The sequence below is a fragment of the Periplaneta americana genome, chromosome 8 (genome assembly GCF_040183065.1).
Source record: "Periplaneta americana isolate PAMFEO1 chromosome 8, P.americana_PAMFEO1_priV1, whole genome shotgun sequence".
NCBI classification, from domain to species: domain Eukaryota; kingdom Metazoa; phylum Arthropoda; class Insecta; order Blattodea; family Blattidae; genus Periplaneta; species Periplaneta americana.
This window is the reverse complement of record NC_091124.1, coordinates 24,570,714-24,584,920: the sequence shown is the minus strand read 5'-3', so window position 1 is coordinate 24,584,920 and position 14,207 is coordinate 24,570,714. Positions and strand designations below refer to the sequence as shown.

Sequence of the window (14,207 nt, the reverse complement as noted above, 5' to 3'; positions counted from 1 at the left end):
AATTTATTTGAATATTATTTACAATTAACGCTAATTATTATAGTAACAGAACATAACCTTCTGCGACAGTATTGGATTTCCAGCCTCCGTGACTTTTCGCTAATTGTCTTCCGATTGCATATCCGAGAATAATCGATACTTGCGGTTTTATAACGGTACAAAGGTGACATCATTGGCTGAACACCTGAACTTTAATGAATAGGTGTACTTTAATGAGGTGCATTAAAGGACTACTGCCAGGTGTATAATTACTACATTTCAGCATGGTCGAACATAAAGTAATTAATCAGAGGACTTTTGTTAAATTTTTGGTCATTACCGGTATTTTGTTTGTTATTCTTATAGGCATGGATAAATTAGGGGAGAGTTTGGGTAGTATCGGACATCGGGTAATATCGGACAATGCGTTTCTTTCATCTACCAGCAGATCGTAGTACCTGAATGACATGGTTACGTTTCTGTATGCGACATCACAGAAACGTAACCATGTCATTCAGAGATTATCATCTGATGGTAGATGAAAGAAACTCACTGTCCGATAATACCCGATGTCCGATACTACCCAACTCTCCCCTATTTATATTGAAAATTACGGAAAATATAATTGCCAATTATTGTTTTTTTTAATGTTCATTGTTCATTTTGTTTTTGATTCTAAGGCCCATGGGTCATTGGCACAAAGATAAGTTTGGTTACCACCCGACTGTACATCTTTGTTTTGCTGGTTTGTTGACGTTGAGAGCTGCATCATTACAATTCATTCGGTAAATATATAGTCCATGCTCACGCAACTTAACAGTTTCGGTACGAACTTCTTACCTCTGGTACCGATATACATTTTGTGATTCTCTGCGAACGCATCGAAGTTTGATGGCTGACTTATTGTGATCGTTGATGAGACTGATAATGGCGAAATAGTATTTGGCGAAATGAATCCAAGTTTTCCCCATGGAATTACCCGACATACGGTTTACAGTTAGGAAAACCTCGGAAAAAACCAAACCAGGTAATCAGCACAACTGAGATTCGAACACGTACCTCAGATATCGAGCCTGAGCTACGCCGTGACTGAGTGTATATGTTATAATGAAAAAAAAAATGTAATTACAAAATTGTATAATATTAAGCGAGAAGTAATTGAAAACTTTCAAAGTTAAATTCATTTATAAATAAACAACGCATTCATCTTAAATTTTATGGACAATTTTAAGACCCAACAGACTGTTTCGGGAGACTGGAGCTGATCGCTGGAATTCGGTTAATCCCCAAAACACTAGGGACGCATAGCAACCTCGAGTAAAATTAATTTTCGTCACATTCGAAATTTTTTTTTTCCTTCATGTCATTGTACGTCTAATTTTATTGATCATTTCTGTCCACAGCATCCACAAGATGGGTTTCTGCACGTGGATTATCGTGATTTTGGTGGTGTTAATCACTTTATACGTCATTGCTCTGCTATTGGTTGACTGTGATCTCAGACTGGCGTGGGCTACAAAATTGGGAAAGTCTGTAGGTAAGTTTTACACACGGCAGGACATTAATTTCTTGTTGCTGCTTTTCCTTACAGGTAACTTAATCCGTCTAGAGGACAGATGTTACTGTTGAAAATAATGTATATTTATAGGTCTATTTCAAGTCAATTACTCCTTTTTTTCCCATATAACAATAAAGTTAAATGTCAACTAAGGCCATTCATTCACTTGAGGGTTTGGGAGTTAAACATGGTAAGTGACGTTTTAGTGTTTTGAAGTTATTGGGTAAGTAAACATTTATACATGCAACAGTTTATATAGTTACCAGGAAAGTAAGATCCAGAGTCCGTGGATAAATAATCTGTATACTTCTGACATCTGTTGAGATATATGAAAATTAACTACCGTAATTTCACACAACTATGGTCCTAAGCCACAACTATGGTCCAAACACACGCGCTCACGAAAACAGTGATATCTCAGTTCCTAGTGATAGTTAGTGATTATTTAAATACTAAAGCATAGAGCATAGATATAGTAATATTGTGAGGGTTATGAAACTCATCCTGTCTGCCATGTTTCGTCGCTAGTCAACTGTCAATTGGAGTTAGGTTTTGCATGTTACCTCGTCCACTGGAAACTTTCTCTGCCATCAGTTACCACAACAAGAATTTCTGTGTTCTTGATGGTCTATATGACAGGTAATTTAGTATTTACATGCATTTAATGAATATTTTTACAGTTGCATATGTATTTTCATATTTATTGGAAGAATAATAAAAAATGGTACTTGGGTTCAACTATGGTCCTATCATTTTTGTGGACCATAGTTGTGGCCCGACTTCTGGTTTCGGTTCTCACATTACAGAATGTTTTTATAGCTTTTTGTGGTGCCACCTAATAAAATTTTTCGTAGAAATTTGGCAGGAAGTTCCTATAAGCCATATGATGACAGAAGTATGGATCTTTGTATATAAGATATCACCAACAAGGTACTGACGCAGCGGGAAGCCGCAGTAAAGTACAAAATACCTCGTAGTTCTATAATACCTAAATCGAGAGCACTGCATGAAAATAAACTAAACTCACCTGATTGACAATGGTTCTTCTTGTCTTCAGAAAAAAAAAAAAGCATTCGTGCATTCGTCGGACATGCTATATCCATGTCCAATCTTGGATTTCTGATAACTGTATTCTACTTCAGGTGTAATGTGAAAATGTACCTGGATAGCCAAGACCGCAAAGTACCAGCATTCACTAAGAATCTACCTGGAAGACTTTGGGCAAAATGCTTTTCAGAACGTCACAAGAATGAATTATCACAGGTTTTGCAGTCTCCAAATGTGACCGATCTGATGCAACCACTAAACAGAACTGGTTTTCGAAATTGAAATACCATTGGCGGCAAATACTTGATGAAAAGGGACACCAGATGGAAGAAGCATGCCAACAGATTCCAAAAATGTATTTCCTCCATTGTTAAATAAGCTCTGGAATAAAGTTAGTGTATTCTGATATCGCAAGCAAATTTGCAAGTTTGATTCAGGAACGTTGGAATCTTTCCTCTTTGTGCAGTTGAAGTTCTAGAAAGTGTGTCATCATGTTCTGATCCTAACGTGAGAAACCCAGAAGGAAGTGCTGTTTCAGACAATTCATAAAATATATAGAAATGACAACGAATCAAGCAATAGAACAAGAATCATCCATAAAGAGGAGAAAGAAGAAACTTGATGTTGAGTCAGGTAAAAGTATTTCAGCACAAGATATTGAAAATTTTTCATTACCATCTACCTCCAAAATTGCAATTTGCTCAAGCAGAAACAAAGGTTATTGCAAGGGGAAGGCAGTAGAGAGTTCTACCTTGAAAGTGAAGATGGATATTCCATTGTATTTTTCTTAAAGAAACAGCAGTTATGTTAAAATTAAGAAATAAATAATTTTTCTCACTGTCTTCTGCAAAATCTGTATTTTATATTAAAAATTATTGACTGCTGTATGACACAGTTGCAAAACATCCTCTCAACTGTAGTCCATGAGCGATTTATATTAGGTTATATTCAATGGACTATAGTTGTGACTTCATAACACAACTATAGTCCACAGTTTATGAAAAGATGTTCCATATACCAACTACATTTCGAATAACAAAAGTGTTTGATATTAATTCCTGACCTTTCTAAAGTTGATAACAACAAAAAAAATCTTCTAATAGTTTTATTTTGTAAATTACATTGAGAAATCTAAAAAGTGATGAGATATTGGACCATAGTTGTGTGAAATTACGGTACTGCATTAGACGCAGACTGTAAGATATCATATTATACGCTAATATCTCATTTTTGACCAAAATGTCAGTTACCATGTTTTACGCCAAAGACCCTCATTTATAACAACTCATAGTGGGCATGATTTTCGGCCTCATTCACTAAAGCTCACTGCAGACTCCTGTCTTCAGCTGTGGCTTGAAGGCCTTTTACTACTAGAACAGCTCTGGGCATAAGAAGGGAAGTGAAAGGGACGCTTACACTTCCCCTATAAACAAACGCACAGTAAGGCTCTGTGCATCAGTGGTGAATTTTAGGCGACCAGCAACAGCCGAAAGTTCGTAAAAGCTATGATACCCGCCTGATACAATCCGTCACTGACTTTCCTGTATGCTCGTACCGCACCAAAACATTACAGTCTCAGCCGGGAAAGGTGGAGTGCGGAGTTAAGGGGTGGTCTGCAGTGACTCAATCGAGTTATTAGCGCCAGGCCTGTACTAGAAGAAGATCACTGTAGGGAGCAGACAGATTGCAAGTGTGGGCCGAGTTGGTATATATGAAGAAGCAGTAATCCTGTGATTGGATATGACGTAATCTATCAAGTCTCGCGTCGTAGCCGAATGGTATAAAGAGTCATGCCTTAGATTAGTGTTATGGAACGAGCTCTGTTTCGAATCTCATGAGGGAATAAATTTTGTCTCGAAATTCCGGCCAGCGTGTAAACCGATGCTCATCCAGCACAGTCATGAATTTGAGGAGCTACAGTGAGTAGAAAAATCCGATATCAAAAGCCAGCTATAAACTAGCGGGGGAATCATCGTGCTAACAGCACGTTAACCCGTTCTGGTTGTATGATCGTTCAACTCTGCTGAAGCATGTTAGGCCTTGGCCCTCTATCTCTATAGGTTGTCTTGAACAGGATTATTATTATTATTATTATTATTATTATTATTATTATTATTATTATTATTATTAAAATGACAGTTCATGTTGTACTTTAAATTACGTGCCAAGTTATATTGATGAATCAATTAGTATCATATATTTATTTTGGCTTTTGTGACACACATGATGTTAAATACCTAAAATTCTATTATAGCAACTTTTTAACATTGGCATTTATGCTATCTAACATTAAAAAAAAACACCAGATGAGTAAAATGCATGGAACAGTATTTGTAGAATTCCTATTTCTAATTTTAAGAATACATTCTATTCACAGAAGTTGTAAGGGGTGAAAAATTGCGTATTGTATATATTTATTCACACTGCAAATGGGTATATACCCGGTGGCAGTGGTAACTAATTACACTCAATAAAGATAATTAATAATAAACACAACTAATAAAAACATTAATCATTAATAATAATGATAAATAATAATAATAATAATAATAATAATAATAACAACAACAACAATAATAATAACAACAAGGAGCATCCTAAATTAAATGAAGTACGATCACTTAAAATAACATTTAAAGTAAATCTTAACCCTAAGTTCGAACTAAGACCCACGAGTGTGATAGGTTCATACCTGCACAAGTACATTTCAGCACTAACTTATTTCGCTGTCAACTCACTCACTGCACTGGAACTACGACACATTTCACTGATTCTATCCTGATTTCACTATCACTTCAAAACCATTTCACTGTTCAAATACAGTACTCTGCACAGCCACTATGAACTATAGAACTTCACTGACACAAACACACTTCACTTAGACAATAGACTTCATTGACACTTCACTGACACAAAACACTTCCTCACTGATATAACACTTCAAATAACAAAATATCAATTACACCCTTTAAATAGTGTGTATAATATACTACCGTCTATAGTAAAGTCCTTAAGCCTATTTTTAAATACATTTTGGTTATTGGTAAAGCTTTTAGTAAGTCTGCAGGTAAAGCATTCCAGTCCCTGATAGTAAGATTGAGAAAAAAAAAAAAAACTTTCCAGTATCCGTCCTCTGTCTTCTTTCCCTCAATTTATTTGAGTGGTCGTTCCTTGAAGAGTAATTTGGCGGCTGCAACCTATTTTTTATTTCTCTCCAGGCAGGCTCACCTCTGTATGTTTTGAACAGTGCGCATAATCGAATTCCCGTATTTTGAGCATGTTTTCAAAAAACTTGTTTTTAATATACAAATGGTGTACAAGAGTCTGTTTTATATAATGGTACTCTTATTATTCGCTGTAATAAATCGATATATTAAAGCATTGGAATCATAAACATGAGGCAACTTTTATAAAATACTATCGGCACTTTTCCATACTTTTTATCCACCTTGTATAACAAATGCAGAATTATTCTAGCCACTGCACTGGTATTTTGCTTGGTTTATTACAAGTGGTAGAGTAATTATATATTATGTACTGTACTGTTGCTGTTCCTTACAGACGCTCTGGGTGGCAAGGTGGTGTGGATTACTGGAGCATCCAGTGGCATTGGAGAACACATAGCACTCGCCCTGGCAAAGGGTGGTGCCAAGCTAGTTCTGTCAGCTCGGAGGTTCAACGAGCTAGAGAGGGTCAAACAGGCATGCCTTGGTAAGATTAACATAAATTTTCACCAATGTTACCAACATTACCACTATTGTCACCGTTATCACCGGCGTCTCATCGTCACCACTACAGACTTAAGGCCGGTTCACAATAAGCCGGGAACTGAAACGACGAGAACGAGAACGGAAATAATGTTAACATAAATGTATTTAAATGTAAGTGTTCACAACAGTTAATTGTGAATGCTTACATTTAAATGCATTTATTTTAACAATATTTCCGTTCTCGTTCTCGTTGTCGATTCCATTCCCGGTTTATTGTGAACCAGCCTTTACCGTGTCGGAGTACGGGCTTTTGTAGGCCTATATCTGTGCGGAACAAGGTTGTTTCGACAATGTTTTTAAAACAATCTTCAACTCATTGGAGATAAATTTCTCAATCATATTATCACGGGCAGTGACGTACGCAGAATTTTGTCAAGGGGGAGTCATTGTTAAAATTGTTTACAATTTACATATTATCGGTATTTTAAATTGTGTGTATTATTATTACTAGGCCTATTATTGTTAATACTATTATTATTATATTAATTTTATACTATACATTGGTTAGATTCAAGCTAGAATATGCATCTGTTGTCTGGAATTCCATTACATCAACTGATTCGCTTAAATTGAAAAATATTCAAAGAAAATTTATTTCCTTGTGTTCTTTTAGATTTTTACCTAATTCTTGTTATAATAATTATGGAATTAACTGCAGATATTTTAATTGTTGCAGTCTATTTTCCAGACGTCAAGATCTTGATTATTTATTTTCTTTAAGGTCATTAAGGGTGATATTGATTGTAAATCCTCCTTAAGCAATATCAGTCTTCGAATTCCGACCAAAGGATTAAGATTTAAAAAAATGTTCTACACTATAAACTCAAAATCCCTCTCTCCGGTCTGCAGATGTATAAATATGCTGATTTGTATGGATTAAATTTAGATCCATTCAATGTGTAGTATTTACTTTATTTAGTTGTATGTCATTTTGTTATTAGTTATTATTTGCCAAGGGAAACATTACCATGGTGTGTGGTTAGTGATTCCCCGACTTCGTATGTTTGTATACTCCGTCCTTTATTTCTTACAAAGCATTCATGGCTCACAAGTCAGTCATAAACTTGAAAAATGTAATAGGAGTAAATTTTTAGGAAAATTTATAATTATATCAGAATAATTATAACATTTAGCAAAATCAATCAACGAAAAAAAAATCTTGAATGAAGGAGAGTTTTCAAGATTATTTATATCAGTACAATTATAAATTTTATCAAATTCAGTAAGTTAAACAAATTCCTTAGCAAGGGAAAATATTCAGGAATGTTTATAATTATATCACTAAATTCTAAGAATCTGCAAAATCAATAACCTAACACAAAATTATTTCATAAAGGGAAAAAATTTTCATAAAAAAATCTTTACTTACGGTATATCAGTATTATAAAATGTAGCAAAGCAATAAGTTAAAAAAAATTGCTTAATAAGAGGAAAAGATTTTCAGTATAATTTACTTGTGCTGTAATTATACCAGTACAATAATTAATAAACTTTAGCAAAAGGAATGAGCAAAAATAATGCGTAATAAGGCAAACATTTTCATAAAATTCTATAATATTATAATCAGTGTAATTAATTATAAAACGTACCAAATCAACTTATCAACTTATAATAAAATTCCTTAAAATTTCAGGAAAATTTCTCTGTTTAAAATTTTCCGGAAAATTACAAGCAAACGTTCTGAGGGGGCAGAAAAAAAGTTATTTTTTTTTCTTCCACCATGTTAATAATGTCAAAAGAAGTGCTTATACAAATTTTGGCCACTCGACCGCAATTACGAAGCCGTCCAGAAAGTGATTTTCCTTGGGGCCGTATATAGGAAAAAGCACAATTGCATGGAAATATTTATTGAAACAAATACAGCAATTGTTGCGCTATTTGTCAACATATCCCCCACTGGAATTGAGACATTTGTCATACCATGGGATCAGTTTTTGTGTCGTAGAAGTCAGCCGCCTCAGATCGGAACCAGCGTTTGACTGCGTCTGCACCTCTCTCTGTCGATCCCATGATATGAGAAATGTCTCAATTCCGATGAAAATGTGTTGAAAAATACCTCAACAATTGCTGTGTCTGTTCCAATAAATTTGTCCAATGAAATTGTGTTTTCTTTCTGTTAACGCCCCCTGACGAACTTATTTTTTTACGGCCCTCGTAATTGCGGTCGAGTGGCCAAAATTTGTATAAGCACTTCTTTTGACATTATTAACATGGTGGAAGAAAATAATTTAACTTTTTTATCTGCTCCCATCAGAACGTTAGCTTGTTAGCCCAACAACTTGAGACAAACGTCTGTGAGGAAACTGTTGAAACCGTTTCCTAGGATAGTAAAGGAGTGATCTAGCTGAATTCGTGGAAACAGAAAACACATTATCAGCAGGAATATTCTGTGAAACACTTGGAAAATTGCACGGAGACAAAACAAAAGCGAAAGAGTTAATGGATGACGTGACATCATGACTGAAGACCCAGACGGTAACTTCCTTTGACGCAAAATCTCGTACTCCGATCTGTTTCAATTCACGACAGGATTATACTATGAAAAAGCCAAGATCTGTAGATATTTCCTATATTTAATAGAATATTTTGCTTTTATTGCTTGTTTTCTTAACAGACTACAAGGCATTGAAATCATAACAGTCCTCCTAATATGTATGATAATTCCCAGGGTGCGAATTAACGGGGTGGGGGGGATGGCTGGGATTTCCCCCTGTTGGAAAGTTATCCCTCTCTCATAAATTCATATTAAAATCCCTGTCAGGGATGACTTCTATCCCCTCCATCACAAAATATAATTGTTTTAATACGAGTATACTTTATAAAGTATAAAGTAAGCAAAGGAAATAATATTGATGTATTATCATCACCGGCAAGCTGACAACAATCAATAACTTAGGAATTACACATCTTATCTTAAGCCTGCTCATGGATATAATAATTATTATTATGATCAAGATGCAAGACAAGCAACTCAGTGCGACCAAGCGTTGAGCCATATCGAATGAGGATAATAATAATGTTATGTATAGTATTCTCTATCTAGGATTATATCCCCCCCCCTCATCAGAAATCTTAATTCGCACCCTGGTAATTTCTAACATTGCAAGATAATAAACTGTTTACAATTATTTAAAAACTGTATCCATGTATTTTTCTTATATTTATAGAAGTTGGAAAGAATCTAAGAGATCCAGATATTCTGGTACTACCAATGGATGTAACGGTCACCGACAGAATGGAATTCCATTTCCGACAAGTTCTTGAACACTTTGGAAAGGTAAACGTCACACAAACCGCAAAACATTTGTCACAAAGTAAAACATGCACTATATATGGATTTTATTCTTTAAATAGCCTAATTCTATGATCATTAATTAGGGGAAATGGTGACGTTTTAATAAAAATATCTGTTTATTGCAGACAATATGTATAAATTGTGCCATAAGTCACGTACCATAGGAAAAATTAAAGTTTAACATATATTTGAAATACTGATCATCTTTCTGTAAAGACATATTCAGACTGGTGACCATTCATTGAGTACACGTTGTAAGATGTTAGGGATTATTTCCCTAAGTACAGACCGATTATTTAGTCCTAACAGCTCAGCGACGCGAAAGGGGGGAAGTAATCGGAGGAGTGGGGAGAGTTCCGGAGTAGAGATAAGGGCGAGCAGTCGGTAAAGACAAGCGAGTGGATAAACCAAACACCCCTTGGCGCAACTAAATGGACTCGCCTGTCCCACGCGCACATCTCCGGCGACTGTCAGGACTAAATAATCGTACTGTAGCTGTGATTCTTCTTCGCGCATTACGAAGTAACATTATCACTTTTGCATATACAACGGACTTTTATGATCCCACAAATAAAAATCAAAAAGTGTGAGGTCAGGACTACTAGGGTCCATTCTATAAGTTCACGTCGATCAATCATTCCATTTTGGTATGTCTTTTGAAAGCTATGGGCCTAGTTCGGGCTGTAGCGCGCTTGCCTGCTGATCCGGAGCTGCGCTCGGGCGTGGTTCGATTCCCGCTTGGGCTGATTACCTGGTTGAGTTCTTTCCGAGTTTTTTCTCCAACCGTAAGGTAAATGTCAGGTAATCTATGTCGAATCCTCAACTACATCTCGCCCAGTACTATCTATTACCAATTTCATAGATGTTAAATAATCCAGTATTTGATACGCGTCGTTAAGTAACGGACTAAACATACTGTAATCTTTTAAACATAATGTATTTTACACATGAAAATGTAAAATGTTCTATAAAATTACTTCCCAAAAAATCTATAGGACCGCCTTATAGTTTTAAACCATATGCATATAATTTAGTATCACCACTAACTAGTTTTGCGATAGTTTTGTAAAAATATAGGCTATATATTTCTTTCCTTCCTTTCCCCTTTTTGTTCTCTTTATCAGCCGATGAATTTATTATCATACCCTTTTTATTGTGAATTTTATTTAATATTCGTATTTCTTTTCTTTTTTATTATTATTTTTTACAATCCATTTTGTTATATTCTACCTTACGCTTTCCATATTAACCATTTGTACTAAATGAGTTGCTTTTACTATATTCCAATGTATTTTACTTTCTTTTTTATTATTGTATTATTTTCATGTTGTTTAGTGTCGATTTTATTATGCTATTATTATTATTATTATTATTATTATTATTATTATTATTATTATTATTATTATTATTATTATTGTAATATTTTAGTATTATGTTCTTGAACTTTTTGTTAAATTTTAACTGCTTGTATACTTTGAGTGTAAGAGAAGGCCCTATGGCCTTAACTCTGCCAATATAAATAAAGAATTATTATTATTATTAACTAGCATATTTAATCTTACTTTAAAATATAAATGTTTTCCTAAAGAATGGAAATGTACAAACATTACTCCAATATATGTCTGGTCAAATTAACGAAATTAAAAATTTAAGACTTATTATAGTTTTATCAACTCCGGCTAAAATATCTGAATCATTAACATGTATACAAATTTATACTTAAGTAGCAAAATTAGTTTCACAAGATAAACTGTCACAAATTTATTACATTTCAATCCGACTTGAAAATAAACTACAAGTTGACCATGATATTCTTTTATTAAAATCGAAACAATTTGGATTTTCTTTTTCTTTATTACTATCATTAATTAAACCTTAGTTGAAAGGTAGAGTGCAAGTTGTGAATTTTCAAGGGCACACGTCTAAAATATTTACAGTAAATTCTCGTGTACCACAAGGTTCTAATCTTGGTCCATTATTGTTTTTATTGTTGTTAAAGATAATGTGAATTATGTAAAACGTTCTATAAGTTTATTATTTAGCGATGATATTACATTCTATAAAGAAAACAAAACTAATCAGATTGTACGCTATTTCAAAAAAATTCAAACTTACATTATTTGGAGTACCGGTATTAATAATAAATTGTTATTTAGTATTGATATGTGTATAAATATAACATTAGGATTCAATGAAAATGAAATAACTTATCAGTAATTGCACGATTATAATGTATTTCCTCCTTTGCAGTTGGATATCCTGGTAAATAACGCTGGTCGATCTCAGAGGGCCATGTGGGAGGACATAGAGCTGGGAGTTGACAGGGAGATGTTCGACCTGAACGTGTTCGGAGTGATAGCGCTCTCTCGCATCGTGGTGCGCCACTTCCAGAAGAAGAAGGAAGGCCACGTGGTTGTGACGTCAAGTCTCGCCGGAGTGAAGGCGGCGCCCTTTTCAGGCAGCTATTCCGGCGCCAAGCACGCACTGCACGTATGTCTTCAGCTTCAACACAAGGGCGCGTTTGACGCGACAGCCTCGCGACACAAAAAATTGATTTAAAGACAATGTTTTGTATTTATCTAATAATTCACAAAAGAAAAGTGATCTCTTGAGTCAGAACTCAAGTGGTAACTTTCCTCATTCTCTTTCCGTTCTTTCTTCTCTTTTACTTTCTTTTCCTCTAATGTTTACCGTTTTTATATCGTCTCTTTCAACTTTCCTTCGTCCCTTTCTTTCTCATTATTTGAGGAGTATAGTTTCAAAAACACTCTTATCCCAAAATATTCAAAATTGAGATATAAATTCATTTATATTCTGTTGGTACTTTTGCACTTTTCTGGTAAGTTTCAAGTAGGGGCCTACTGGTAACAAAATAAATTTTATCCATATGAAATATCAATGCGAATTTTCAGTTTACTTCCAGATTGAATCAAGTTTTATAAATGTCTCTTGCAATTTATTCAAAACTATGTCAGACGGATAAGAGTGTCTTTGAATCTAAATGCCTAATTGCTTTTTTTCTCTTTCTACTTTTCTTTCGTTTCTCTTTTTTCTTTTGCCTCTTCCCCTGTTTTTGACGTAAATAGAAGGGTTACTAGAAAATTCGACTGACTGAATCAGGGGACGAAAAGTACATTTTATGTATTACAGCCAAATGTCTCGTGTGGTTTTTCATACCGATAATTTTTATATAAGGGGATGAGAGAAAGAGCGATTAAAAGATACGCAATATTTCCTTTTATTTCTCTTTGGACTTTTTTTCCCTATGTTTTCTTTTCACTTTCCTTCTTAATAAATGACAAAGCCTTAAACACTATACTGTTTGCGGACGACCAAGTAATATTAAGCAACACAGAAGATGATTTACAAATTGCTATATTTAAATTAACTCAAATAGCTAACGAGTATGATATGAGAATTTCGGAACAAAAAACAAAAGTTATGGCTTTTGAAGGGACAAACCACTTGAGATGCAAAATAGTGATTAACGGAAAAATAATAGAACAAGTAAATAACTTTAACTATTTGGGATGCAATGTATCCTACTACCAAAAAAAATGATATCAATATAAAAATAAATAGATTCTATAATATGTGTGGAACAATAAGAAGAACATTAAAAAATAAAACATTAAGAACCACTCAACTAAAATTTTACAAGACAATGGCAGTACCTATGTTAACGTACGCCAGTGAGAGCTGGACACTTAATAGATCATGCAGAAGAAAAATAGAGACAGCTGAAATGAAGTTCTTGCGTTCCGTAGCGGGTTATACACTTTTAGACAAAAACATAATGAAGACATAAGAACACAATTAAATATATACAGCGTAAATGACAGAATAAACCAAATAAGAACTAGTTAGAAGACAATGAAAGGATGCCGCATAATAGATTTCCACAGCTGACACTTCAATATCAACCTAAAAGCAAAAGGAAAGTAGGACGTCCAATTACAAGATGGAAAGATACAATCTCTTGATGTGGAAACAGGTCAAAGGCCTAATTCCATGAGGAAGAAGAAGAAGAAGAAGAAGAAGAAGAAAAAGAAAAAGAAGACTTTCCTTCTTTAATTTTTTCTCTTTTCATGGAGTAGCTATACAGTCCCCTACTTCTTTCTTCCTGTGTTTTTTACTTCCTCTTCGATTTTTCTCTCACTTTCTTTTTTTTTCATATTTATTTTGCCTTTCTTCATTATCATCATCGTTGTATTCGTCTTCTTTTGTTTATTCATCTACCTAGTATCTTCTTCTTCCCTTCCTTCTACTCCTCGCATTCATCGAAGTCAGCCTGTCCTCTCATTGACTTTCAACGAAATTCTTCTCTCTCCCAGTCGCACGTATTTCCTGTTTCTAACATGTGAATCGATTCAGGCTTTCTTACAGCCTTCACGTTCTCATTACAAAATCGCTTTTAGTAGATCATCTCTTTCTAACTTTTTCATCATTATTATTATTATTATTATTATTATTATTATTATTATTATTATTAGGCTTAGTATTCCAGCTCCCTAAAGACTGAAGTTAAAGACACATTGGGTATATAGTACGGTGAACA

The 14,207-nt window shown here is 34.3% G+C and overlaps 1 protein-coding gene across 3 annotated transcripts in view; it reads left to right on the top strand.

Annotated features, from left to right (window-relative positions):
• The window catches only part of LOC138704594 (dehydrogenase/reductase SDR family member 7-like), a 51,644-nt gene that overhangs the window by 29,615 nt on the left and 7,822 nt on the right, over nucleotides 1-14,207 (top strand). For all 3 annotated transcript variants that reach the window (XM_069832662.1, XM_069832663.1, XM_069832661.1), the window contains exons 2-5: nucleotides 1,383-1,516; nucleotides 6,146-6,295; nucleotides 9,522-9,631; nucleotides 11,900-12,139. In XM_069832662.1, coding sequence (XP_069688763.1) covers nucleotides 1,393-1,516; nucleotides 6,146-6,295; nucleotides 9,522-9,631; nucleotides 11,900-12,139 — 624 coding nt within the window. In that variant the 5' untranslated portion in view covers nucleotides 1,383-1,392. The remainder of the gene's footprint in view (nucleotides 1-1,382; nucleotides 1,517-6,145; nucleotides 6,296-9,521; nucleotides 9,632-11,899; nucleotides 12,140-14,207) is intronic.